The sequence below is a fragment of the Sebastes umbrosus genome, chromosome 5 (genome assembly GCF_015220745.1).
Source record: "Sebastes umbrosus isolate fSebUmb1 chromosome 5, fSebUmb1.pri, whole genome shotgun sequence".
Lineage (NCBI taxonomy): Eukaryota > Metazoa > Chordata > Actinopteri > Perciformes > Sebastidae > Sebastes > Sebastes umbrosus.
Genome location: NC_051273.1, coordinates 21,556,037 through 21,583,562, shown reverse-complemented (window position 1 = coordinate 21,583,562; position 27,526 = coordinate 21,556,037). Strand labels below are relative to the sequence as shown.

At 40.7% G+C, this 27,526-nt stretch overlaps 3 protein-coding genes and 1 long non-coding RNA gene across 11 annotated transcripts in view; 3 read left to right on the top strand and 1 right to left on the bottom strand.

Annotated features, from left to right (window-relative positions):
- Positions 1-3,262, top strand: part of dot1l (DOT1-like histone H3K79 methyltransferase) — a 32,346-nt gene extending 29,084 nt beyond the window's left edge. For 4 of the 7 annotated variants that reach the window (XM_037769639.1, XM_037769638.1, XM_037769644.1 and 1 more), the window contains 2 exons: positions 1,329-2,140; positions 2,883-3,262. In XM_037769639.1, coding sequence (XP_037625567.1) covers positions 1,329-1,969 — 641 coding nt within the window. In that variant the 3' untranslated portion in view covers positions 1,970-2,140; positions 2,883-3,262. The other 3 variants (XM_037769642.1, XM_037769637.1, XM_037769641.1) reach the window with 3 other exon arrangements.
- A 7,567-nt stretch (positions 3,263-10,829) lies between these two features.
- Positions 10,830-14,693, top strand: amh (anti-Mullerian hormone). Its single transcript, XM_037769648.1, is given in 8 exon segments — positions 10,830-11,303; positions 11,672-11,935; positions 12,017-12,186; positions 12,291-12,402; positions 13,055-13,154; positions 13,241-13,637; positions 13,640-13,668; positions 13,782-14,693. Coding segments are annotated over 8 exon segments (1,596 nt in total). The 5' UTR covers positions 10,830-11,191; the 3' UTR covers positions 14,194-14,693.
- LOC119488210 lies at positions 14,694-20,286 on the bottom strand. 2 transcript variants are annotated; one of them, XR_005206894.1, is made up of 6 exons: positions 20,272-20,286; positions 16,503-16,648; positions 16,193-16,278; positions 15,982-16,116; positions 15,108-15,184; positions 14,694-14,876 (listed from the first exon to the last, which is right to left on the bottom strand). It is a non-coding gene; the product is annotated as an uncharacterized LOC119488210 (long non-coding RNA). The 2 variants fall into 2 exon arrangements; XR_005206893.1 differs by lacking the exon at positions 20,272-20,286 and adding an exon at positions 18,761-18,775.
- oaz1a (ornithine decarboxylase antizyme 1a) lies at positions 18,811-27,494 on the top strand. The gene is given in 6 exon segments (XM_037769650.1): positions 18,811-19,009; positions 23,296-23,362; positions 23,364-23,450; positions 25,687-25,862; positions 26,213-26,298; positions 26,856-27,494. Coding segments are annotated over 6 exon segments (666 nt in total). The 5' UTR covers positions 18,811-18,890; the 3' UTR covers positions 26,987-27,494.
- Positions 27,495-27,526: the final 32 nt, after the last annotated feature.

Genomic DNA, 27,526 nt, shown 5'->3' with positions numbered 1-27,526 from the left:
TGGTAAAAAAAAATGACAATCACAATTATTTTTATGCCTCCTCCGCCGGCGACAGCCGCTGCCGGAGGCATTATATTTTCGGGTTGTCCATCTGTCCGGTCCATTCTCGTGAAAGTGATATCTCAGGAACGCCTGGAGGGATTTTCTTCAAATTTGGCACAAATGTCCACTTGGAATCAAGGATGAGCTGATTAGATTTTGGTAGTCACAGGTCAAGGTCACTGTGATCTCCTTTTGGAGAGACAAGGATATAAACTGCAACTTGACTGGTTGGCGGAGGCATACAACTGAGTGCGGTAATTCTAGTCAATCAATACTGTGATCACGATTATTCATTGATTTAAGGGACAAAATATTTATATTGCACTTTCACATTTAAATAAACAGAGCACTGCTTTCACTTCCATGTTGTGCTACATTTTTTGTACAAATCTTTGCATTAAAATAAGACTGGTCCTTATTCACAGTGTATCTTCTACAAGCAAAATAAAATTGTACCAAAACTTGTTACCCAAAATTAAATCAACAGAGCACTGCTTTCACTTTCACATTGTGCCAGGCTTCATTCCTGCTAATTACAAAACATCTTTTGCATCAAAATAAGAATTAACCTGAATTCTTCACCTGCTCTCGATCGCCCTCTAATGGATGACGGTTATTTTAGAAAGCGCTTGATTTGATATGCAGCGGAGTTTTCTATGAATGGAGAACGCATTTTAAACATCAAATCAATCATGTTCATTTATGTGTGGGAAGCCAAAATCGTGATCGCAATTAATATTCGATTAATTGTGCAGCCCTCCTGACTGACTGACTGACTGTGCTGCCTCGCTTTGATGTGGACTGGCTGCTTGAATGCTGCAGTTGGAAACACCCTTGGAAAATGATGCATTTATAACAGAAAGAAAAATGTTGAAAATAGAAAAATCTGAACCGATGATTTGTCCTGAAAACTGCGATTGAACATGAATTAACATATAACATGTTTACATAACTATTACATTACTATATTGTAATTTTCTTTGGGTGTATCTGTCGGAGTCATATGTCAGAGTCATTTCACTTGTAAGCAATCAACCCAGAAATGTGATCCTAAATTGGCCAACTCATTTGGTTTAGTTCCAGTCACAGTGGACTGACTCTGTTTGCTTTCTGTGTGCTTGTCTAAGACTTGCTTGGCGCTATGCACAACCTGGCTCAGTCCTTGCTTCTCTCTTTGTCCCCCTCCCTCTCGCTCTCTTTGCCACTTTTATCTGCTCTCTCCTCCCTCTGTCTCCACTCTCTCTCGCCCTCCTCCCTTCCCTCCATTTCTGCTATATGATTTGCAGGTATATTTCACCACGTGGTTCCCTCAGTGTCCTCCCATCAGTTTGGGGTGACGCTGCCCACCTCTGGAGGCCTCAGCTCTCTGCTCAGTCTCTCCTCCTCCCAAACCCAGCAGCACACCATCCCCCAACCAGCCTCCACGCGCCTGGCCTCCGTGTCCTCACCTCTCCCCCTCTCACTGTCCCAGGCCCAGCACAGCCGCACCCAGTCAGTCCTGCATAGCCCCTCTCCTCCCACGCTCACCCTGCCCCCTCCTCCGCCCCTGCACAGTACCTCCTCCTCAGCACCCACGCACTCTGACGCCCCGCCATCATCTCGATCAGACTCCCTCCACTCCTCCCGTCTGTCCCACTCCTCTCTCCACCACCAGAGAGCACAGTCATCCCTCTCTCTCTCCATCTCCTCCTCCACCTCTGCCTCCTCTGCTTCTGTCTCTGCTGCTGCTGCCGCCGCTACTGCTTCCCTCTCTTCTTCCTCTCTGTCAACCTCCTCCTCGTCTCGTCCATTCGCAGTGCACTACTCCCCTCGGCTGCCCCCTCCACCACAGGCCAGCAGCTCAGGTGGTGGCGGGAGCATGTGGAGGACTCAGGGCATGCATGGTACCTACACGACCTCCCAGCTCCCTGGCTCCCGACCTAGATAGGGTTTGGGGGTGAGGGGGGAGGATGGAGAAGGGAAGGGCGAAGGGCAATCAGAAGGTGGAATGAGGGAGAGAATGAGAAAGAGAGAGAGAGAGACTGGTAGGGAGTGAGAGAGAAAGACAGGATACCTGTTTTTCTTGTGCTCCCACAAGCTGTTGTTGTGATTGAACAAGGTAAGTCCATTCTTGGGTTTTAGGTTTAAAGTATAAAAACCGTGCTGGGTGATCATGTTGAAAGTGGAAGTATTTAATATTGTTTTGTGGGGGTGTAACGGAGCACAAAACTCACGGTTCGGATCGTATCACGGTGTTGAGTCACAGATTGGATTGGATAAGCAGGAAAAAAACATAGGAGCAATTATAACGTTTAGAGATGCTCCGATCACGTTTTTCTGCCGCAGACAGATTGACTATTGTCGATGAGCCATATTGGCCGATAAAGATCGTTTTTGTTTTTTAATTAAATGTTCTCAAATTTAAATGTTATCCTTTTACTTTGTTAAAGTCATCTATAGTGGTTATTTGCATAAAAACACATAATTCAAATGATTAGGAAATAAAAGTTACCATGTCATACTAGCTTGTCAGGAAGGAGGCTAAATAACGCACCGTAATGTCTCCCTCGGATCGGCGACTAGAAAGCATTAATGCCGATCTCCTGATTGCATATTTTTACTGAATATCAACCGATAACGATCGTGAGTAAAACTTTTCTTCACACTATGATGATAAAAACTGTGATTAATCCGCGGTGCACATGTGTGCCGAACCGTGGGCGGAGATCTGTATTTATCACAGATCAACTACGGTCCGTTACACCATTACCATTTTGGCTTATTTGTTTATTTGCCGTGTAGAATCTGTCACCTGTAGAAACACTCATCAACATCTTTTTCTGTCTCCTTTGATGTTTCAGGTAATTGTTGAAAACTACCTCAAAAATAAATAAACTATGCAAATTGTCCAGATGTGGACTACGGCACTCTCCTCACTCACTGGTGCTTCAAAACGTCTGCACTACCCAACCGCCTCCAAGACCGGCTTCTGTTCTGGGATCTCTGAGAGAGACACACACACACACACACACAAACACACACACACACACACACACACTAACCACCACTATGGTCACCTTGAGCAGAATTCATAGGTACTGGTCATGTTTATGTGTGGAGTGTTAAGATGTTGGTTTGAAGATTTTACAATAAGGAAATCAGTACCTGCTGCTGCTCGGCACTGAATGAACTGAATTATCAAGATGTCTGGTTTAAATTAAAGGTGCTCAATAGTGTGATAGTGTGTATTTTTGTCTTAGTCACTATTATAGCAACTAGCAGAATAATCTGTTTTAATCATTTAATAACAGATTGAAGCACATAGTCCATCTGAATCTCATCATGTGTCACGTTCCCTCCAAAGTTTCACTTCATTATGAGTGCATGTGTTTTCACACTCAGACACACACACGCACACACACACACGCACACGCACACGCACACACACACACACACACACACACACACACACACACACACACACACACACACACACACACACACACACACACACACACACACAGAGACCAGTTCAGTGAACTCTGCTCAGATGTCATGCAGTTTTGCCTCTCTGCATGCACGCTCTCTTGTCTCTGTTTTCTTCCTTCGGTGAAATTCAAATGTTTGTTGCAACATATTTAAAACAAGATGAGGAACTCAGAGGTATTTTGGTCTGACGTCACACTGGATAGTAAGATGCAGTTACTCATGTAGCAGAAGATGTGCTGGCTGCTTTTTTGACACCCCTTTAACTCTGTATGTTGATGATTTACAATATTTTCATGTTAAACTAAATAATAAAAAAAATGTGGGTTACTTACTGTTTAGACTTTAAAGGTGCAGTGTGTAGGGTTTGGTGGCATCTAGCGGTGTGGTTGCAGATTGCAACCGACTGAAACTTCTCCCATGTGCCGAGCGTGTAGGAGAGCTACAGTGGACGACGTGAAGACGCGAATGTCTCTATTAGAGCCAGTGTTTGGTTTGTCTGTTCTGGGCTACTGTAGAAACATGGTGGACTCTGTGAAGAAGACCTGCTCCCTATGTAGATATAAACTGCTCATTCAAAGGTAACGAAAACGCAACGATTCTTATTTTCAGGTGAATATACACTAAAGAAAACATTAATATTATATTACATTTCTGCAAATAGATCCCCTTAAATGCTGCTCACTGTTCCTTTTAAGGAAGAGGGATCATTTAGGAGGATTTACAGTATATGCAGAAATCAAATATCGTTAGCTTAGAATGAGCCGTTTGTATCTACATAGGGAGCAGGTCCTCTTCACGGAGTCCAGCATGTTGCTACAGTAGCCCAGAACGGATGAGATTATTATCTATGTTAAGGCTGTCACAATATCAGATTTTCACTACTCACTATATTCACGATATTGTCGCGATATCTCTAGAAAATTTGAGGGGAAAAAATTATATCAATCAAATTCATCTTTAACTTTGTTTATTGTGTGTTTTGTCTCATTTTTGGCAAATTAATTACACTCAAAGTACGAGTGTAGGGAGGTGGGAAAAGAGTCTGTAACAATAACTACAAAAAAGTAGAACAGAAAGAAATGATTTAAAGGATCAGTGTGTAACGTTTAGTGGGAATCATATTAGCAAAAACCTTTACCTGAAGGCCACCGTAGTTCTCCGACGCGCTTGTGAAACTGCGGTAACGTGAGCCTCAGAGTGCAAAACCATGGTACCGTCAGCCGCCGTGTGACTTCCGTTGCTCCTAAAGTAGTGTTATTATGGTAAGGATGGCCTCTGTGTGAGTGAGCGGAGGGGTACTCAGTTGTTTGCAATCTGCAAACACATCACAAGATGACGCCAAATCCTACACTGTACCTTTTAAAACCAAAAAATAAATTGTAAAATGATGTTCTGGCTGCCCCCTCTTTGGCACTAAAAAACTAACATGTCCTTTCTTTGCTTCTAACTGGAGCAAAACCAGTTAAGTTGACACTATGAGTGATGACAAATAATTCTGTTCCTTGTCTAATATCAGATATTTAACATATCAGTGAAATTTTCTTTAACTTCAAAAATGCGTTTTATTTGAGTGTTTTGTAATCAGGCGTATTTAACTTTAATTCTCTGAATGAATGAACTGAAGAATATGGAAGAACATAAATGTATGTTTTATAGTCTGAACAACAATGTTATGATTTCAGCCTGATGTGAAAATATGGTGAATTAGCAACATTTCAACGGGTGCCAATAACGCTGAGCCGAGTACATTTTCATTTTAAAAAAAGACCCCATGAAATTCATCTAATGAGATGGTGCTATGTCGACAATGTCAGCCACTTTCTGTATTTATTAACATTTTCTTCCTCAGTCAATTTGGTAAAATCACACTACTATGTGGGAACGCAGCCGAAATACTCTTACAGCAGGAATTTTTAACTCTTCTTAAGCTATTCGTATTTATCTCTGCTGTTGGGAAATGCAGGTTTAAGTAAATGTTTAGGACATAAAATGTGGACACACGTACAGTATGTGGAATTATACTGCATATTCTAGTTGATACAAACACACACTTGTGCATGCAAATCCTCAAACACTGAGACAACCATAACCACAACAAACTACTGGACTCTCTTCACACCTTTTTGTTTGCTTTTTGTTTTTTTTAAATTGTGTAATTATTATTTTTTGTAAACAATGTTTGTACTGTGAATGTGATTCATTCTCCGACTGTATAGTTGTGTATAATTTAGATTATTATATTTATGCTGTCAGTCTCTCCATTTGCCTTGTTTTTCCTCTTTCTTTTTTCTTTTTTTTTGTTTAAATCCTGAAATGTGTTGACATTGTAGAATGCAATAGTGTGTGTGTACTTGACTCACAGTCTGAAAACAATGGTGCTAAAATTTGGACTGTACCTGATCTTATTTATTCTGTAGTGAAAACATCAAAAAAACAAATCGAATACTTGGTGCTGTACACAGGGACATTTGTTAAGCCATTTTCTGGCTTTTCCTTTTCTCGTATTTAATATGCTATTCGTCTGGTTCCTTGAATGCCTCGTGTACAACAACTGTAGACGCCCACCTTTTCGATAAAACTACTCTACAACAGCTGGCTCAGAGTCTGGTAAACAGGTATCTGTTTGTTTCTCACGCTGCAGTTTTAAACATACGTCATCCCGATTTGCTCTCAGAAGCGAGCTGCTTATCTGTCAGTGAACAAGACACACTGTTTTTGTACATAAGTTTTCGTTTTCCACCATAAACAGAAAGGTATATAAAATATGTATCTATATACAGTCTATATATAAGTATATATATATATATAAGTGAATAGAGGTGTTTCGTCGCTGGCATTGTGACCTTTAAACTCAACCTGTTAAACAGGAGGCTTGAAGCCAAGGAGAGTGAAGCTTTGCCACCACAGGACCTTAACAGATGGCGCCGAACAACACGTGGCGTCGCAGCAGCACCTGATAGAACTAGAAACTCAAAAAAAAAAAAGCTGTGTGTGTGTATTTAACAAACAACGGTGCTGTGGCTCGAACACAACTAGATTCATCACTTCTATCAGATGTTTTTTTGTATTTTACCGACCCAGATTCTGCAGGAAAAATGGTGCTTTCTGTTTCCAAACAATGGGAATTTAGATCTTAAAAATCTTCACTGGTGCATACAAAACTACGTGTCAACCTCTTATACACACACACATACACACACTGTCTTTAGATGTCTTACTGACAAGGCCCTACCTTGTAATGTGAGCATATTGTGTCATTGCAAAGACATGTAAAACTCTTGTGTTAGGATGTACCGTATGTATGCAGTGAGAGCTTCCTTTTTTCTCTGATAGTGGGAATAAGCTCAGTTTGTGTGCTTTCCCCCTCCCCCCACGTGCCGGTGCATATCTAAGGGAAGATTATAGACTAATAATCAAAGCTTTATTGTAAACTCCTGTCCTGTGTGCACTCACAAAATGTGTTTCTCACCTGCAAGTGTTCCAAGTGAGAAGAAGCAAAGTCATTTTAGAGCATAATTATAGTCCGTTTGTTACCAGCACTGAGGTCTTTTTGTAATTATTGTTGATGCTGTTTTGATTTTCTTATTCTTGGTGTTTGATACAATTGCAGTTACATGTTATGCTTTTAATGGTGTCTTCAGATTCCTGTCGGTTTTTAATACTACTAGTCAGACAGACAGCACGGTGCTCTCCTTCACTTAAAACAAGGAAATTGCAGCTATTGATAAATACTACTCTCCTCCTGTTGTGCTGCGGGGTTTTATGGTTTAATAATCTTCAACGCGAGCTTGCCCGGCGGCTTTTTCTGGCGGTCCAGTTTAACCTGCGAAAAATTTCTCTAACCTGGAGGGGCGGCGTGGTGTATGTGCAAGTGAGAATAGTTTGTGGGAAAAAAAAAAAAAATCATGATCATTACAGATTTTATAGCTACTTATATATATAATCAGTCAAAGGGATGAGGTGCTGTTATTCAAGTCCTTTGGTATAAGAGCGTGATTTGAATTAAAGCTTCTATGCAGTTCTCCGGCACGCTCAATTCTGGTATATTATTGATAATCTGTGAGAGCTTTTGCAGTCGAAGCTGTTTACTCTAAATCCTGCCAAAGGTCTTTAACTCAGGAACTTCCCAGATGGCTTGAAATGATGTAAACAATTTTCTTATTCACCATCTTGTGGCATGATCAAGTCCCTTTCTAACCCAACTCAGGACCAGGACTTCCCCTCAGTATTTCGAGGTAAAATTCTAAAAAATCTCATCAGATTCATTCTCAATTGTCGCATACATCCAGGGTCTCCAGTTAAATCCAGCTTTATGAAGCTTTACGAGTCGGTCTGATCTCCGGAAGCTGTGAAATGGCTACGACTTTTCAGCATCTTCCTCATCTCACAAATGCCTCGGTCTAGATTTGCGTCTCTCCAAGAAGGAGGTTCACTGTGCTTTTGTTTGGGATTCTACCCATTATGTGGGGGGAGTGAACACACAGGACACACGTGACCTACAGTATGTTTACATACTGATCTCTGATTGGTGCAGCCAGGGCAGGTTTGAGGTGCAATAACGGCAAACCTACTTTCCAAAAGGCCCTGGGTTTTCATGACTTGTTACTGTTCGGTGTTGGTGCTTTTATCCTAAGATGTTATAATGAAACAAATGGAATTCATGTTTTTTTTTTTTTTTGCGTTTTATGATATTAATAAAATGTTTCATATAATATTTGAATTAATTTTGTTGTGTGTAGTGGCATTTATGTCTGATCTGATTCTTTTATTTCCCCTCATAAAAAATTGCTGAAGTATAAGCATTATAAGCATTTTTTACAAAATTTTGAAATCTGTCAATCGGCGGAAGCAAAAAGACAGTACATCTCTTACATGATCATCATAATAAGCATTAATCTGTATATTCAAAACAGCAAAAATATTTCCACCATGTTGATGTGTTTTAAAGAGGACCTATTAGGCTAATTTTCAGGTGCATACTTGTATTTTGGGTTTCTTCTAGAACATGTTTTTTTGCTTTAATGTTCAAAAAGCACTTCTTTTCACCCTCTGTTTGAAACGCTGTTTGAGCAGAGTGATGCAAGATGCCCTGAAGGGGTTTATTTCACAACAATGACCAGCTCGCTGTACATTATCCCTTACGTGTGACTTTGTGACATCACCACGTTACGGAAGAAAAAGGAAAAAGCACAAAACCATAATAGATCCTCTTTAACTATCTATAATTCAATTCAATATGCTTTATTGGCATGAATATAACAAGGACAGTATTGCCAAAGTGTCAAAAATGAGATTATAAAGAAAAAAAACATTTCACAAATTGTTTTTGATGCTGCATTTTGGCTTTCTTTTTTTTTTTCTACAAATAGCCAGACGTCCCATTAACATAATTCAGAGAAATGTGCACTTGTTTTATGCCAAAATGCCTATAATAACTCCCAACAAGCCCATACGGTGAAGGTTTTCACTTGGACTCATATATCAGTCCAGTCACACAGCAGTTTGTTTGTTGTCGGTGTTTGTTGATTTGTGTACATAGAGGGGGGGGGGGGGGGGGGTTGGTCAGCACGGAATCAGTTTGTATGTAATCCACGTAATTGTGAACCAGAACGTATGAAGAGCGGCAAACGCCGCTTAGGGAGGAGGTCGGGGTGGTTGGGTGGGTCTGGATTTTCGCCCAGGAGACCGATGTTCGTGTCCTGTGTGAAACCATAGTCGATTTATTTGTAATGTAACTTCCGTAATTAAGTTACGCCACTTCTGGTGTTATTTTAACCTAAACCTAAGTAGTTTTATTTTGAAAAGACTGGAGTGGAAAGCCAAGGAAAATGCATTAAAAATCCGTTGTTGAAAGTCATCCTGAATGTCACGAAAAAAAAGGGAAAATCATTTGTGACTATTTCACAAACTGCCGTGAGACTGTGTTGCATATATGACAATAGTTGTCACTCAAAAGACTGTTTGATGGGGTCCAACATTTGTGGCCCGCGGTATGTAGATGACACCTCCAAAGTTCTTTACTAAATTCTCAGAATCTCAGATAAAATGAGTGTTTGAGTTGCACCAGATTATGTTTTTTATTGAAATGCTGTTGAATGCAAGCCCTGCTTCCCACAGTATAGAAACGCAGAAACAACCTCACATTGCTGTCTGCAGGAACATCCGGATGATGTACCTGCCAAGAAATGTTCCAACAATACCGTGTTGGTAACATGTTGCAGCCGTCAGAGAATAGTGAACCGTTCTCGTCATTCCTCACTGAAGATTTGTGATGTACAAGAATGAGCCTTGGCGTTATCTCTTGGGATACACGGCTACTAAACAGCACCGAGACCTTGACTGTCTGCAAAACAAGACTGCAGCTGTGAGAGGCTCTTTGAAGGGAATCGGATCTCATGTCTACGCTCCTTTCTGGGAGCCGGACTCGGATCACTGTTTTTCCCCTGAGAGCAGATAAAATGTACACATTCATTAGGATAACTTGCTCATTCATTCAGCTCTATCATCACACTCCCAATGATGCTGGACACGTGGGGCGGCTGTGGCTCCAGCGCGTTCTCATTCCCCTGGGCGTCAAATACTGACGCTTTGTCACGGCTGTCGGCGTTTGATACGGTATGAGACGCACCGGGCTTTCCATTAACTACAATGTAAACCCATCCACACTCAGGGACAGTGCAGGGCACAGTAACTTCCTGAAGCCTTCAGTGGTTAACTGGCGTCCTCACAGTGACAACAAGACTTCAGAAAGTTACTGCGTCCAGCAAAGAAATAGTCTGGTTTATTACTCCACGTAAAACCACAACTCGTTGCGGTTCCAGTCATCACTGAAGATTTTGGTCGGATTGTATGGTGCCTTCAAATGGGGTTGTGTTTACCGTGTTCACGAGAAGAGTCCATATGAACGCCCCCCACTTGTCGTATTCACAACCTCATAAGTGGACAGTTTCAGAAAGCTCTGTGTTTACGACTTGTTTGTTGACGTCAGAAATGGCGGAGGCCATGGAAATGAATTTTTCGGTGCATAATAAGTTAATATATTGTAATTTTAGTCGTATATTGTTTTTCTTCGTAATTTTAAAATTACTGAGAAAAATGTCGATGTTCCCAACGACCTCATCTTTTTCCTCTTTCATTATGCCTTTGCATTTACTTAGCTTTGGACAGAGTTTTAGTTTTGACTTAGAACTCTGCTCAGTTGTTTTCTATGAACAACAGCATTGAAACTCATCTGTGTTTTTTCTATATTTAACTTATAAATCTTTGCCATATAAACATGAAGGATTAAAACACCTCTCATCTCTTTTGTTTTGGTTCTAAGAAGTGCACTATATAACCTCCCTAGATGTATGTCCTCATCACCCCCATCAGTCTAGACAGGGAGGCTCAGTGTGTGTCCAAACCAACAAAACTGCCTTTTATTTTTCCTTTCCTTCTCTTGCGTCATCTGACTTTAACCTGCTTTCTTTAGGTAAAAAAAACACATTTCTGTGCAGCAAATAACTCAAATAGAATCCACAGTCTCATCAAGGACACCCGGTATTCCTACTTTGGCAGCGTGTTTCCCAGTTAGTGAGAAGGGAAGGTGGGAGGATAACTCCCTTCCTCGGGGGCTTGATCCATTCAAAACAAGCGACTGAGAGAGGTCTGACCACACAGGCACACGCACAGACAGTGAAGTATGTTGTTTTTGGACGTCTTCTGCTGCGGATCGTTGATGCTCTGCTGCACCAGGATCTGTGTGGCCCTGCAGGACTCACAGCTGATCCCGGCCCACGACCCCTCAGTGACAGGTCAGACTCCGCACAAATGAAACCTCTGAACATTTCATGCATTAATATTCATGCAATTCTATATGCAAAGCCTTTATTTTATGTTGTTTTGCTCTTTTTTATCTTGTCAATGAGTGTCTTTTGGATTGCATGTAGTTCCTGCTTCAAGCTTTCCCTTACCAAAATGAATTGTTTTGATATGAATTTACTTCAATTCATCAAGTTTTGGGATTATCCGTTGACCATAGAGGCATGCAAGAACACATTTTATTTTTTTAATCTCATCACAAATCATCAAGTCAAATAGCAAAAGGAGTAAGTCTCTTTATGTACTACATAAATCATTTTATTTAAATTATTTAAATTTGTTGTTTTTGTTTTAAATGCAGAGCACACCTTCCCACCAACAGAGACCTCATCAGCCTCCACAGTCTCTCGTCACGGCCCTCAACATGCTCCGTGCTTTGTGGAGGACATATTCGCAGCGTTGCGTGAAGCTGTTGGGAGCGACGGCGAGCTCACAAACCGCAGTTTGACTCAGTTTGGAATCTGCACCGTGCCTGGCAGCTCATCAGCCTCAGTCTTATCACAGCTCGCTAAGGAAACAAGCAGAAACCAGAGGAGTGGACTGGAGGTTCTGCATCCAACTGGAGGTATCAGTGCTCTCTGATTGCAATACATTATTGTTTGATTGTTTGTTTTTATCTTACAGTATGTCTTGTTTTCTCCATCAGTGCTCCTGACAGAGGAAGATGATGGAGGAACGCTTATGTTGACCTTTGACCTCCCACAGTCGCCTTTGCTCAAGCTGAAGCCTGTGCTGCTCTTGGCGTTTGAAAGCCCCCTCACGGGAGGAGACATGGACGTCACTTTCACTAGTCAGTCGCTGCATCCCAACACACAGGTAAAGAAAGGCCTTGTGTTGAATAATGCATGAATGAAAAGATCCTAAATCTGTTTATATGATTTCATCGCTGATATTACTTGTTTTTCTGTTGTCTTTTCTAGACTGTGTGCATCTCAGGAGAAACGCACTACATAATGCTGACAGGAAAAGCATCAGAGGGCGACGTTCACCAGAAATGGAGGATTTCTGTTGAGACAACAAACCCTGATATGAGTAAGATTTGACACGAGTAAGATTTACAGCGCCGCCGCTATGCACACATGCATCACATGCTGTGATTAGGGCACCAAGTGCCGGAGGGCCATAACTCTGCCGTTTGCCACTGAGGTGTGGCGGACCTCACGGTAAAGACAGCTCTACTTTGGAGCAATATTTACCCCCTTTCCCAGTAAGCTAGCATGACATGTTTGGCATCAACGGATTCATCGCAACCTCAAGCTTTATATGATACAACTGTACGTCCACCTGAAACCCGCAACAGCCTTCAAAAGACAGTAATGTTAATGCCAGTCAGATGATCCACCATCATTTTCAGAGGGTTAAAAGAAGTAAACCAAGAACTGAGGAGGAGAATAATTTCAATTTCAAGATCATGGTGATCAATGAGACAGGCAGAGTCTTATTAAAATATAACCTATGGTTCTATTTTTCACTTTTAGATGGTTAAATTATGTTAGAAATAGGCCTACCAGTAGGCTGCAGTTTATTTTTTGGGCCTTTTCAAACATGACAATGTCATTTAAAAGATATATATCAGCTGTAACTGGTGCATTCTGGTCAGATTTGACCAAATAGGTCAGGGCCGACAATGAAGATAGAATTTCTTGTTTCGTGTGCACTCTCCTCACATTTCCTCTCTTTGCAGACCAAAACCTAAAAGACATCCTTGTTGGCGGAAAATCAGGAAGTAACACCAGCATGATTCCACTTCTGCTTTTCTCTGGAGGAACAGGAACTGAAATAAGGTGGTCTTGGCTTTCATGTTCCCTATTGAAATATAACTACTGACTATTGTGGTGTTCAGCAGCATTTTATTTACTCTCTTTCTCAGACATACACACACTTCAGGTCCACCCCCGGCCTCTTCACAGACCTCCTTCCTCTGTGAGCTGAAGCGGTTCCTGGGTGACGTCCTACCTCAGGACCGCCCCGAGTCCCCTCGGCTCCAGCTGGACTCCTTACAGTCCCTTCCTCCCCTCACACTCGGCTTATCCTCCAGCGACACCCTGCTGGCAGGACTCATGAACTCCTCTTCCCCCACCATCTTCTCCTTCTCTAGCCGGGGCTCCATGTTTCAGGTGCATCGTGGAGAACTGGCTTTGTCTCCTACACTGCTGGAGGAGCTCAAGCAGAGGATGGAGCAGACTGGGATGCAGGTAATGGAGGTAATACGGGAGAAGGAGGTGGGTCACAGAGCCACAGAGAGGCTGGGAAGGCTCAAAGAACTCAGTGCGTTTCCGAAGACAGGACCGGCAGCAGGTGATGTGTACAAGGAAACCTCTCCAGCAGTTGTTTGCATTATAAATCAGCCCATCTGACATGAATTTAGATTTCTATTCCCACTTTTTAACTGATACTTGTGTTACCTCTAGAACAGGAGAGAGCCAGTACCGTGTGTTTCTTCTGCTGAAGGCCCTGCAGACGGTGGCCCGCGTGTACGAGGTGCAGAGAGGACTGCGGGCCACTAGATCTGGCCCCATCACCTCGTTGAGGGGCAACATATGTGGGCTGAAGAGCCTCACCGTGTCCCTAGAAAAACGCCTCGGGCTCCCAAACACTGTCAACATCAACAACTGCCACGGCTCTTGTGCTTTCCCCATGACCAACGCCAACAACCACGCCGTCCTGCTCAACTTCCACATTGAGAGCGAGAGCGTGGACGAGCGGGCGCCATGTTGCGTGCCCGTGGCCTACGAAGCCCTGGAGGTGGTGGACTTGAACGAACACGGGACTTACCTCTCTATTAAACCAGACGTGGTGGCGAGGGAGTGCGGATGCCGCTAAAGCTGTTTTCTTCCTGGCGTGTAGTTGTGACACAAAAGATGTTTTACATATTTAACTGACCATAGCGTGTTTGACACTTTTAAGTGTCACGTACTTGTTACTTGTCATTTATTTATTCAAACAGTAGTTAATGCACTGGTAGAAAAGACTTTCACATATATAGACAATGTAGTATTTGCAGTATTCTCACACAAGTTTATATAAGCCAAGCAAGTCAAATATGAGTATCATCATCTTGCTCTGTAAATATTTTATTTTTCATTACCTAAGAAGTTAATTGAATAAAAAGCCATTGTTTAATCAGGACAAACCTCTTTTCATCCATAAGACCACTTTTTGTGCTTTAATTAAAATTCCAGTCATCATTGAAATATTGTTACAATGTGGTGGTAAATGACATTTCAATTAGTGATACTAAAAGGTCCTGTTCTCTACAATACAACGACAAAAGTGGATTAATAAAATGTAACATTATTTTATTAAATGCAAAGCATATTGAAGACTGTTTGTGTTCTTTATTCAGAAACCTGTGACAGCTGATGACATCTATTTCTTCTGTATACAAATCATACTTTAGGTTTGGGTTTCAGGATCACTTTGTTGCCAATCGGCTTTTTTCTTCTTCTTATTGCTCCAACTTCTTCAGATCCCCACCACCACATGAAGTTGTCCCATAAGGAAATCTGGAGACAGACAAACACATATTATACAACCACATGAAAACAGAACATATCTTTATAAATTCACATGCTTATTATACAGGTTTGGCAACACTATATTAGCTCCATTGATTTGTATCACTGAGTAAGAGTGGAAAAAGAGTAGAACTCCACAAAAACCTATACAAAATCAACCTATAACCCTTTAAATGACTCAACATAGAAGTCAACTGCATTACAGAGATAAAACAATACCTGATATATTGAACCATCCTGGACACTTCCAATGAAAGACCTTATACCTGTCTCCTCAACAAATGAATCCACTGCTTCTAGAAAACAAAAAACAAATAAAAGTCACTGAAGGCCTGCACCGAATGAGAATAATACAGTGAAGCAGCAGAAGTACAGTATCTACTAGGGCTGTCAATCGATTAAAATATTTGATTAATCGCACGATTGTCCATAGTTAATTGTGATTAATCACACAATTAATCGCACATTTTTTTATCTGTTCAAAATGTACCTCAAAGGGAGATTTGTCAAGTATTTAATACTCTTATCAACATGGGAGTGGGCAAATATGCTGCTTTCTGCAAATGTATGTATATATTGATTATTGGAAATCAATAATTCAAACTCAAACTGCAGCCCAACAGGCAACAACAGCTGTCAGTGTGTCAGTGTGCTGACTTGACTATGACTTGCCCCAAACTGCATGTGATTATCATAAAGTGGGCATGTTTGTAAAGGGGAGACTCGTGGGTACCCATAGAACCCATTTTCATTCACATATGTTGAGGTCAGAGGTCAAGGGACCCCTTTGAAAACGGCCATGCCAGTTTTTCCTCGCCAAAATTTTGTGCAAGATTTGAGCGTTATTTACCGACCTTATACCGATGGATTCCTCAGGTTTTCTAGTTTCATATGATACCAGTATCTTCACTCTAGCTTTAAGCCTACTGTAGCCTTTGAGCCTACTACAACCTCTGAAAGAACCATTGCTTTAATGCGTTAAAGAAATTAGAAATGAATGTTGACAGCCCTAGTATCTACATATAGCATGCATGTTGCATATTACTGCAATAATGCAGAAACAAACTGTCTGTGACATGATTACAATACTCACCATGCAGCTCACTGACCCCCGAGCTCACGAATAGTACGACCAGAGCCAGCACTATGCAGCGGTTCATAGTGAATCCTTTCCATGGATTTGGAACATCACTCAAATTTTCAATGGACAGAATCCGGTCATAAGACACTATGGACAGACACAAACAAGTCACACACTGTAGTTGCCCAGTTGGTTGTTTAGGGCAAACATATTAACGTCTTACTTGTGATGTTTTCAGATGTTCCAGCTCTGGCTCCCTGAAGTCCTGTAGGTTTGAAGTTTAAATTTAAAGCTGGATCCAAAATGAAGCTGTAAGTTAAGGTGAGAAATTCAGTTTTTGTCATGCATAAAACGTTTACAAAGTACAGTCTATGGGTCTGTATTGCTCTTTTATTTCTGTCCTGTGTGTCATAGACTAACATAGGACAGCTTAAAATAGGCACCTGCTGCTGGTTGAAAAAATATAAATATGATTTGAAGAGTTTAGTTTTATATGAACCTCTGAACAGGAAAAAAAAAAAGAAGAAACTTACCTGATCTGACCTTTCAGTTGTGTCTCATGAAGGTTAATGTGGTTGTGTTGATGGTGATTTCTGTTCTGCAGGCACCACAGACGGTGTTATACACACCGGGCACCATGCTCCTCTGCTCCTTGATTGACAGGCACAGATGAGAGGTGCTGAAAAAAAGGAAAATGACATTCATAGTGTGTACTGAGACTGTTTACCAGCATTTAGGCTTTAGGTGGACAAGTGTAACCAGCAGTAGCCTATACATTCCACTGATAGGATGAAATAATGAATGACTTTAGATGACATTAGTTACATAACTAATTTTGAGAAGAAATAACTTCACATTTTGCTAAAAAGGTTGTTTCTTACAGTAGTTTATTCTCAGTCGGTAGTCCTTGTATGTTAAATGTGTTGGTAGGAGGAGGGTTAATGCACCAGTATTAATAATCTAATAATATTACATTTAGGTTGGATACTTTAAGTACATTTTTGTTAATCAATTATTATTATTTTTTATGGGCTGTCAAAGTTAATAACGCAAATATGTTTCAACGTCACTAATTTCTTTAACGTAATCAATATTTCGGAGGTTGTAGCGGGCTCAGTTTTAAAGCTATAGAGTGAAGATACTGGCATCATATGAAACTAGAAAACATAAGGTACCATTGGTATACTAGCATCATAATAGCTTGTCGTGAAGGAGGTCAAATAATGCTCCAAACTTACGCTAAATTTTGGCGCGGAAAAACTGGCATGGCCGTTTTCAAAGGGGTCCCTTGACCTCTGACCTCAACATATGTGAATAAAAATGGGTTCTGTGGGTACCCACGAGTCTCCCTTGACAGACATGCCCACTTTATGATAATCACATGCAGTTTTGGGGAAAGTCATTGCCAAGTCAGCACACTGACACACTGACAGCTGTTGATGTTGCCTGTTGGGTTGCAGTTTGCCATGTTATGTTTTGAGCATATTTTTTATGCTAATTTAATACTTAAAGGTCCCAAATTATGCTCATTTTCAGGTTCATACTTGTATTTTGTGTTTCTACTAGAACATGTTTACATGCTATAATGTAAAAAAAACAACAACTTTATTTTCATCATACTGTCAGCCTGAATATGCCTGTATTCACCATCTGTCTGAAACGCTCCGTTTTAGTGCATTTCAACGGAATTGCAACGGAATTGCTTTGCTAGGCAACAGTTTGGGTCCATGTTTACTTCTGTCAGCTGATGTTATTTACATACACTGCAACAGTAAATAAACTGGGACACATTTAGAATGTTTATGTTTAAAACCGTGTGATGGTCTAAATATCGTATATTTGTGACATCACAAATGGACAGAAATCTTGCCGGCTTGTTTCAAACGCGCAATTTTTGAATACCAGCTGTGTGCATTTCTCTGTATATTGAGCGTTTTGACATTTTAATAGTATTTATATCGCACTTAAACCTGCTTTATAATATAAAAGACATGAAAATCTCACTTTTTACAATATGGGACCTTTAATACTTAATATATACATATATTTGCATAAAGCAAGCATATTTGCCCACTCCCATGTTGATAAGAGTATTAAATACTTGACAAATCTCCCTTTAAGGTACATTTTGAACAGATATAAAATGTTTGATTATTTTACGATTAATCACGATTAACTATGGACAATCATGCGATTATCGATTTAATGGATTGACAGCCCTGGTAACTTTACATTGTTGTTTTAGTCCTACAGTAAGGTGAAGTAGCCCAGGGTTATTAAATTAAATATTCAGAGACACTAAGCTGAGGGAGAGAGGACCAGAGGACACTCCCCCTCTACTGTACTGCATATAATTATACGATATGATACAACTTTATTGTCAGTTTGCACTGAAATTCATTTTGCATCCATGCTCAGTTTGAGAAAAAGTACACATACAATAGACATACTGTTACCATAGACAGACAGAAAAGTAAGACCCATCAGACAAAAAAAACAAAAAACACATCACAATTATTCATACATAACCCATTACAAAATGACCATCTGTCCTCTGGATTTACATGTCTTTAGCAACATTAATTAATTATTATTTAGCAACAAGATGAACTGATGGACAAAAGCCTGATCTTTAGCTTGATGCAGTTAATGTAGGGCAGAAGTTGATATTCCCCATTTAAACATGTAAGGGATCCTTTGATCCTTATCAAAATATACATTTGTTATCAATCCAGAATATAAATTCATTACTTATAATATAACTTAATCATAATACCAATTCCTTACTTACATATTTTATCTTAATCCTACTATAGGACAGAGGACACTCCTCCTCTCCAGCACTGCAGCCTGCTGGCTCTGAGCTCCAACCCCAGGCTGAGAGACAGAGAGACAGAGCACCTGGCGAGGACGCTGGCCGGATGGTTAAATCTAACCTACAGACGATTTTGAATAGTCATTGTTTTGTTAGAGAAAAAGAGAGAAACTTATCCGAGATGCCTGTTATTGAGCAGACAAGTAACACACCTGAAACCGAAAGGTACGTTGTTTTTAACATTTAAAACCCAGCGGCCTAGCTGAGAGCTGAGAGCACTAATCCCTCTCTTGTTTACATAACAGATCTGTTTGTTACACTTCATCTCCAGAAATGCATTTTATCTGACACCTTTTCATCCGAACTAATTCACCTTAAATAACAGAACTGTATCCAGATTGTATGACATTTGGTTTAATAAACAAATAGAGAATCATAACACAGCTGATAATCATGCTCTAGCCAGCTAAGCTAAACTAAACTAAGCTAAGCTAAGCTAAGCTAAACTAAGCTAAGCTAAACTAAGCTAAGCTAAACTAAGCTAAGCTAAGCTAAGCTAAGCTAATGCGACCTAAATACTGAGAAGCTAGCTGGCTAGCTAACATTTAAGGTCGATAGCATTTTATTTTAGCTTCTTATATATCTCTTGGTTAAATACGTTAAATAATAAATGAAGAATTGGTCGCGTAGTTTTGATATGAATGTCAGCATAAGGTAATAGCTAGCTGCAGTTAGCTGCATTAGCTAGCTGCTGTTAGCTGTAGTTAGCTAGCTGCAATTGGCTAACTGTAGCTAACTAGCTACTATTAGCTAGCAGCTAGTGCTGCAGTTAGCTAACTGTAGCTAACTGTAGCTAGCTAATGCAGCTAACTGCAGCTAGCTAACTGCAGCTAACTGTAGCTAGCAGTTAGCTAATGCAGTTAGCTACAATTAGCTAACTGCAGCTAACTGTAGCTAGCTAACTGTAGCTAGCAGTTAGCTAATGCAGTTAGCTACAATTAGCTAACTGCAGCTAACTGTAGCTAGCATTAGCTAACTGCTAGCTACAGTTAGCTGCAGTTAGCTAATTGTAGCTGCAGTTAGCTAACTGCAGCTAACTGTAGCACTAGCTGCTAGCTCCGTTATGTCACAGGATGTTTTCATGTTGTCGGCGTTGCAGTGAAAACCACCAGTGACAATATTAATTATATTATGTTTCACATTGAATGTATCTTGTAAGAATACACGGTGCTTTAAATATGTTATGTAAAGTTAGCTTGTTGTTAACCAACGTCGCTGAATTGATCATTTGTTTTTTTAGATTAACCGATTTGGTTCACGAGGCAATCAGTCCAGATAGTTAATTGTTAATCAACATTTAAAACAACCTTTGCTATGTGCTATCTGTGTTATATTAACCAGTGGCTTGTTTTGCTGGTTCACTTCCAGTTGAATGTCGTGATTGAAGGGAAAATGTCAAACTAAAACACACAAAGGGGCTTTGACACCTTGAAATATGCGTCACGATGTTAAACAACATGTGAGCGATTATCCTTTTGCTGTTGTCGTGTCCTGACGAGATTTATGTCGAGGCTGTTTGTCTCTGTAGTCTAGTGAGTGAAGGACTCATTGGAAATTTCCACTGCACTGCGAAGGGGGGTTGGTGGTGTTATGGGTAGCTTTGAGTCCAGTGATGACATATTGTACACAGAAGCTATTCCTTGTTCAATAGATATTGCTTTATAAATATTGTCAGACCGTTTACCCTGGGGGATCTGTTGGCATTTATAGCAACAACAACAACATAAATGCTGTTATTTAACACTCCATTGGAGATTGTGTACAATATGTTAAGAGAATTAAATGCAGTTTTCTGTGGCTTAAAGAGCAGCTGCCCCTAATTAAGCTGATTCACTCACAGCTACTGATCCTGTGGTCTACTTTGAGATGAGGATGCTGTAACAGCATGCTGTCCATCTGAAGGAAAAATACCTCCCCATAGAGATGAGGGATCTTTTTACATAATATTCATACAAGGGCTGCACAATTAATTGAATTAAATCTTCAAATCACAGGATGAGAAGGAAGTCGCAATATTTGTTCAAGGTGAAATGTGTGTCCAAATACCATTTTAAATATAAATATTGTGGTGCTGCAGAGATGTCCTGGCCTACACATCATATTCTACAGACTTAAGAAAACATTTTTTAGTACAGATCCCGCAAAAATCACATCATAATTATTTGTAATGTTTTTTTAATGAAAATGAGAATAATAATGTAAAAATGATCAAACCCTCTAATATCGCAAATCGTATTGCAATATCAGTCAAAATGATCACAATTAGATATTTTTTCTAAATCGTGCAGCCTTAATTCATACATGACAAACATGCTCTTATGCAAGCAGAAGCTTGAGAGATTCGTCGCTCATGTGACCAGAGCAGCTGTCTTTGCAAAGACAACCCGGGGCGTGAATGAGTGTCGCTGCTTAATGGAGGCATAGGGATTTTAATGAATGCTGTTAACTGGATGGAGACGTTGATAAAAAAAGCCTTAATCTGTGTCTTAGTTTTAATGCAGGTGTGACCAAAAATCTGTCAAGTGCAACTCAAACATTTTTCATTGGTTGCACCTGTGTGCCTGATATTTAGCAGGTCTGTCTCTGTGTGTTTGTGTGAAACCTCGCACTGTACTCATCCTTGAGCAACATCACAACCTTAAAACATACCGGTAATTAAAAATGAAAAGAACTGTCGAGGAGAGCTGTATTTTCGTCAAGAAAAAAATGCTGCAGTGCCACGTTACACCTGTCCCCGGCTGTGAAGGGCACAGCCCAGACGCGTCATCATTGGCGGAGGTAACCGCGAATCTTTCTGTCTCCACAGTCCCTAGTGAAAATGCTTAATCCTGATCAGAGGCGTCGCATTCATTTCACAAGTGGGGAGGGCAAAAAGTGTGTGTGAGACATTGTACATTTAATAACATGAGCTATTTTTTTTACTTTTGTTTTTACCTTGGTATCGAGAATCGTAGAATTTTACTGGTATCGACTACTTAATTTCAAATCATAATTATTTTAATCAGTATTGAGATACAGATTATTTATCACGATTATTAATTGATTTTAGGGATACATTTTCATAATATATAATATTTTTATTGCAGTTTCACATTAAATAAACAGACTGCTTTCACTTCCATGTTGTGCTACATTCCTGCTAATGCACATATAGTTGCATCAAAATAAGACTTAAAATAATATTCTTCACCTGAATTCAGTGTATTTTCGTTTTGACAGTCAAAATGAGTAATGTATCCAGCAATACGCTTGATTTGATGTGCAATGGAGTTTTCTGTGAGCAGAGCACGCATTTTAAACATCAAAATCGCAGTCGATTATGTTCATTGAATTGTGCGAAGCCGAAATCGTGATTAATATTCGATTAATTGTGCAGCTCTATCTGGAGCCCTGTTTTATGTAAAGATGCTAATTGCCTGTTTTACATAATCTGATAATGGGATTTAGAGAGAATTTGTGTTAGTTTGCGGTCTCCAATGCCTTGCAAAGTCAGGCAGTTGGTTGGATATTGCATATTGACTTTGTTGGCCCGAGTTATGGGAGTGACAATGGTTCTCATTTGGTTTTCACACATCTGCCCCACATATAACACAGCAGTGGCATTTGCGTAAGAGAGCATCTGTGAGTGTCAGAGCGTTCGTGTCGCTGTGGCAGCGCTGCTGCTGCTAATGGCTTGTGTTCCCGATATGAGCTCTGAGAATAGGCCTACCCGCAACACTGTTAATGTATGCAGCCGCCACATCGGGCATCTGTGCTTGTAAGCTGAGCAACTTCTATAGAGCACTTTGTCTGTTATGCTGTCTTAAAATGGCTGATCTCACTTGCTAAACTGTTTGTCAGTCGTAAACTAGAGCAATGCGGTTAGTGCTGCAGGGCTAAAGTAGGTTAATAGTTAGACAAACAGTGCCTGATCCTCTGGCAGTCTTCTTCCAGGAATCGAACAAGCTTAAAGTTACACCAGAAACCAAGCACACACACGTTTTAGGAATTTGGACATCACTCTTCTTACAAGAACAATGAATTTAGGGAACATGTCAACAATTTGGCTTTTTTTCCGAGACGAAAACAAAATTTGCCTTGAGGGGTTGTAGTGAATATTTGACTGAACGTTAATAGAGTACATTTAAATGGGTCAGTGATGTGGTTGTGTAACATAAACCGCTCCTTCCTGTAATTTTATATGCACAAGTAAACAAATCATTCAAACGTCTGTGCCTCAGATGGGGACAGTTACTGATTGAACCGTTTCCTCCACCAGCCTTGTTTTTCATCTGTTAAGACTCACTTAAATTTAGCAACTGTTTTACCTAATTTCAGAGATGAGACACTCAGCAGTGTAATGTGTGCTAAGCTCTCTGTTTATATAGGGAGGTTGGTTTGTGTTTGGTAGCAGAACCTCCAGTGAATACTCGACTCGTAATGGCTCCGTCTCTGTGTGTGTTTGTTTCCAGTATCTCCAGTCCCAGGAGGTGCTCCCGCTGTTGCAGTAACCCGTGTCCGGGGCCTCTGTGGTGCTCCTGATGCCCCTCTCCCACCCCTGAAGATCCCAGGTGGGCGAGGGAATGACCAGCGGGATCGCAATCTTTCAGCTAAAATATTCTATTCTGTAAGTTGAACCAAATATTGTTTTTTTACAGCAATTTGACTTCTTCTCTCAGTAGGAATGTGTATTTGATCAGGGGCAGGCGTGGATCTACCTTTGGCTAACAGTACAGAAAGAGTTTATCGACTGGGAGAGAGACAAACACAAAGGCTGTTGTTTGCAATTCTGCACTATTGAATCTTATCACTCTTTGACCTCAGTAAAGCTAATGTGTCATTGTTTTGTTGAGATGTTATACTGCTGCAGAGAATCGCAGGATATCTTTTTTTGTAATATCTGATTGTAACTGTAAGACTAAACGCATAATTTCCATCGTAATGGCCAGAGTGACAAATCGGCACATTACAAGACCACTGATCAAAACATGTTTGATAATGAGCAAGATGTCCTCGATGAGGTTGGGATCTTTGGAATGCACTTAAAGGTGCAATGTGTAATATCTGGCCACATACTCTAAACAAATAGGGGTCAACATTTCACCTCTACTACTGGGTCAATACGATCAATATTTACAGTAATCAGTTATGGAAAAAAACACCAACTACTAACTAACAGCAGGGCAAGAATACGCAAATTTGTCCAATCCTACATTGTGTTTACTGTGCCACTAACCGGGGGCTGTACGGTCTGTTTATGTTTGATAATTTTTTTATTGGATTAGATCCAAAATGGCAGAACCAAGAAAAGGACTTGTATTTTAGTTTTGTCCTCGCCGCCACCAGACGACTACTTCGCCCGGAGGAAAGCGTACGGTAGCTCCGGGAGACAGACCTTCAGTTAGCGGAGCTGTAGTAACACAAATTCAACCAACGCAAACCCCAGCTACTCCGACTCTCTGCCTGATCAGCAAACTTTGTTGCAGCCGTTACACAGGTTAGACCTAGCTGTGACTCCCGCTGCTGGGGTTTGCACTGGCTGAATGCTAGTTGCTACAGCTAACTGAAGGGCTGTCTCCCGGAGCTGCCGCCCGCCCTCTTCCCGGCGAAGTGGTCTCCTAGTTTCTGCCACTTTGGATTTAATCCAATAAACAAACTATCAAAACGTACACAGACCCTGTACCTTCAATGTGATGAGCCCTCGGGGCTGCTCTACTTCTTCAGACTAGACGCTACGGTGACTCACTATCACCTCTCAAGATACCAGTAAGGGATAGCGAGCCGGTCATTGTTGTAAAATAAACCCCGGCAGAGCGATGTGGCACCCTGACGCGGAGCAGAGAGGTCTTACATCGCCCTGAAGGGGTTTATTTCACAACAATGACCTGCTAGCTGCACATTATCCCGCTTATTACACAGCTACTTGCTTTAGAAATCGATAATTTGACACAAAAACGGTCCACCAGAGTCCGACATCAGAACTGCGCCCATAGCAACGGTCTGTTATACATAGCAACGGTCTGCTATGAAGAAATAACAGACCGTAGAACGCTGTGATTGACCAATCAGAATCGAGTATTCAACAAAGGCATGTAGTAAATGGTATTAAAAGACAGGATGGGTCGGGCGCCTGGGTTAGCTCAGTTGGTAGAGCGGGCGTCCATGTATCAAGGCTTGGTCCTGACCGCGGCGGCCCGGGTTCGAATCCGGCCTGTGGCCCTTTCCGCATCCACTCTCTCTCTCCCCCCTTTCCAAGACTCTATCCACTGTCCTCCCAATAAAAATGGAAAATGTCCCCAAAAAAAATAACTTTAAAAAAAAAAAAAAAAGACAGGATGGGTCGGGGCTAGCTGGTTAGCATGCTCATGTCAGTAGATATCTCTGCAACACTATACATAGACGTCTTTGACATAACGTCCTCTTCATATGCAGTTGATAATGTTAGTTAAAATTCTGGCCAGATCTTACACATTGCACCTTTTTTAAATGTAGTGCAACAACTCTGTTTACCCAGAAACATGTTGTTGCCACCTTGTGTGCTCTTGTGCTCTTGTCTTGCTCTTGCCCTAAAGCTCACCTGTTAAAGACACGTAAACTGTGCCTGTGGCACTGAACACTTGCTTTTTACCTTTACTGCTTCACATGTTCACGTGTTCAGGCATTTGGCGCAGCTGCAGATGCCGTGGACAACTCTTACTTGTTTTTGTAACCATTATCATGAGTTCCTTTTCAATATTGAGTTAATTTGAGTAGTAAAAATCATAACTGCAGTTCTTTCTGCATTCTGCAATTGTAACTTTATTCTTGATGTCATCTGATATGAATGTATTTCTCTTGTCACACTTTCCCTCTCTGTCCTCCAGGATACTCAGTTGCTGGTTCTTGAGGAGCCTCCCCCTGCCAACGGCAGAGTGCGCTTCTTGCTCTTTGAGCCCCGTCGCTCTGAGGGTAAGCACTGTGTCTGGAGGGCGGCGCTGAAAGGAGGGAACCTTTATGTTGAAATCCCTCCTGGAGCTTTGCCCGAGGGCAGCAAAGACAGGTCAGTTTGTTTGCAATTAAAAGAAACATTTAAAGTTTGATTATTTTTATGATTGAAAGGCAACAAAAGGTAAAATATTGATTAACTTAAAAGAAAACGAATGAAACCAAAGATTTTGCCAAAGTAAAAACAGACCCTTGTGTTTTTTAGCTTGTGTGGTAGATGAAACGTTGTATCAAAATAAAACCTGTATGTAAATGTAAAAAATTGACCAAAAATGCAGATTTTATGCTGCGGTATGGTTTATAGAAATGTGCTTACACCATCATGAATCATTATTTTCCTCTGAAATTCATTAACCTCCTTCCTATAATACATTAACTGTTTCTGTTTGCTTTGTTTCTCTCCAGTTTTGCTCTTCTGCTGGAATTTGCAGAAGAGCAGCTGCAGGTTGGTCACGTGTTCATCTGTTTTCACAAGAACCGTGATGATAGAGGTGAGATTTTTAATATGTTTATTGAGTTTTCAATATTTTATAAAAATAAAATTATGTATGCTTACTTACACATATCCAGTATTATAATAGTATAAAGTAAAAGATGCATACATATTAATGAACAAAATGAATGAAAATGAAAAAACAAAAACACCCAGGGGGGTTTTACAATAGATGCTTTTAAAATACCTTAATATTCAACATTTCTATTGCTCTAATTATCGTTCACCACTGCACTGAATCAAAACAAGGTAGGCCAGGCAAGCCTAGGTGAGCTGGAAAACTAGTCACAGTTCGTTAAGTACCAATGAAAATGAACCGATTTAGATTTCAACAAAAACAAGGATCAGTCCTAACACCGGAGGGGCCGCTTGTATCCCCCCCTCGATATTGAAAGTATTAGATTGGTCCAGTCTGACAGGCAGCGTTCTGGCCCCCCAGGAAAAGTCCCGTGCTTCCCGTTGGCCAGCCCTCAACTGTAATATACTATATATGTACACCAGTTATTGGATCCAGGTCAGAAGATTGACATTGGTTTACATGTTGTGTCTTCTCAGCATCCCTGCTACGTACATTCAGTTTCCTGGGCTTTGAGATTGTGAGACCGGGTCATCCCCTCGTCCCCTCCCGCCCCGACGCTTTCTTCATGGCTTACAGCATCGAGCGAGACTCCTCCGATGACGACTAAATGACGCTGAGCAGTTACAAATGTTTAAGTTCTTATTTCAATCCATGTCTACACAGCTTTATGATTTTCGGGGAAATGAATATAGTATCCAAGTTCAGTGTGGTTGAGGTTTCCTTTTCGTTTGTTTTACCGTCACCTACCACGTGCTGTGTTTCAATGATATTTGCACTAGGGTTAAGATGTTAATATACCAGGAATGTAGAGCAAGCGCCCGCGTACTATCCGGGCATTGTGTCCTCGCCACTGTATTACTCTCCATGACGTGTAGTGCTGACCTCCTATTCTCCCTTCCCTGATGAACACCCTGATGATCATCTCCACAGTGTAATATTTATGATCCATTTTAATTCATCCTACTGGTGTTAGTAGAAATGTCTTCATAGTATCAGTTGATTCTCCTGAATTTTTTTTTTTTTTTTTAATGTGTGCATGATTTTCATTTGTAGCTTTGATTCACTTGATAGAAATCTGCATGTTGTAACTACTAAATAAAAGTGCTCACCTAAGAGAGTCGAGTCTGTGGTGTTGTGAACTCATGCG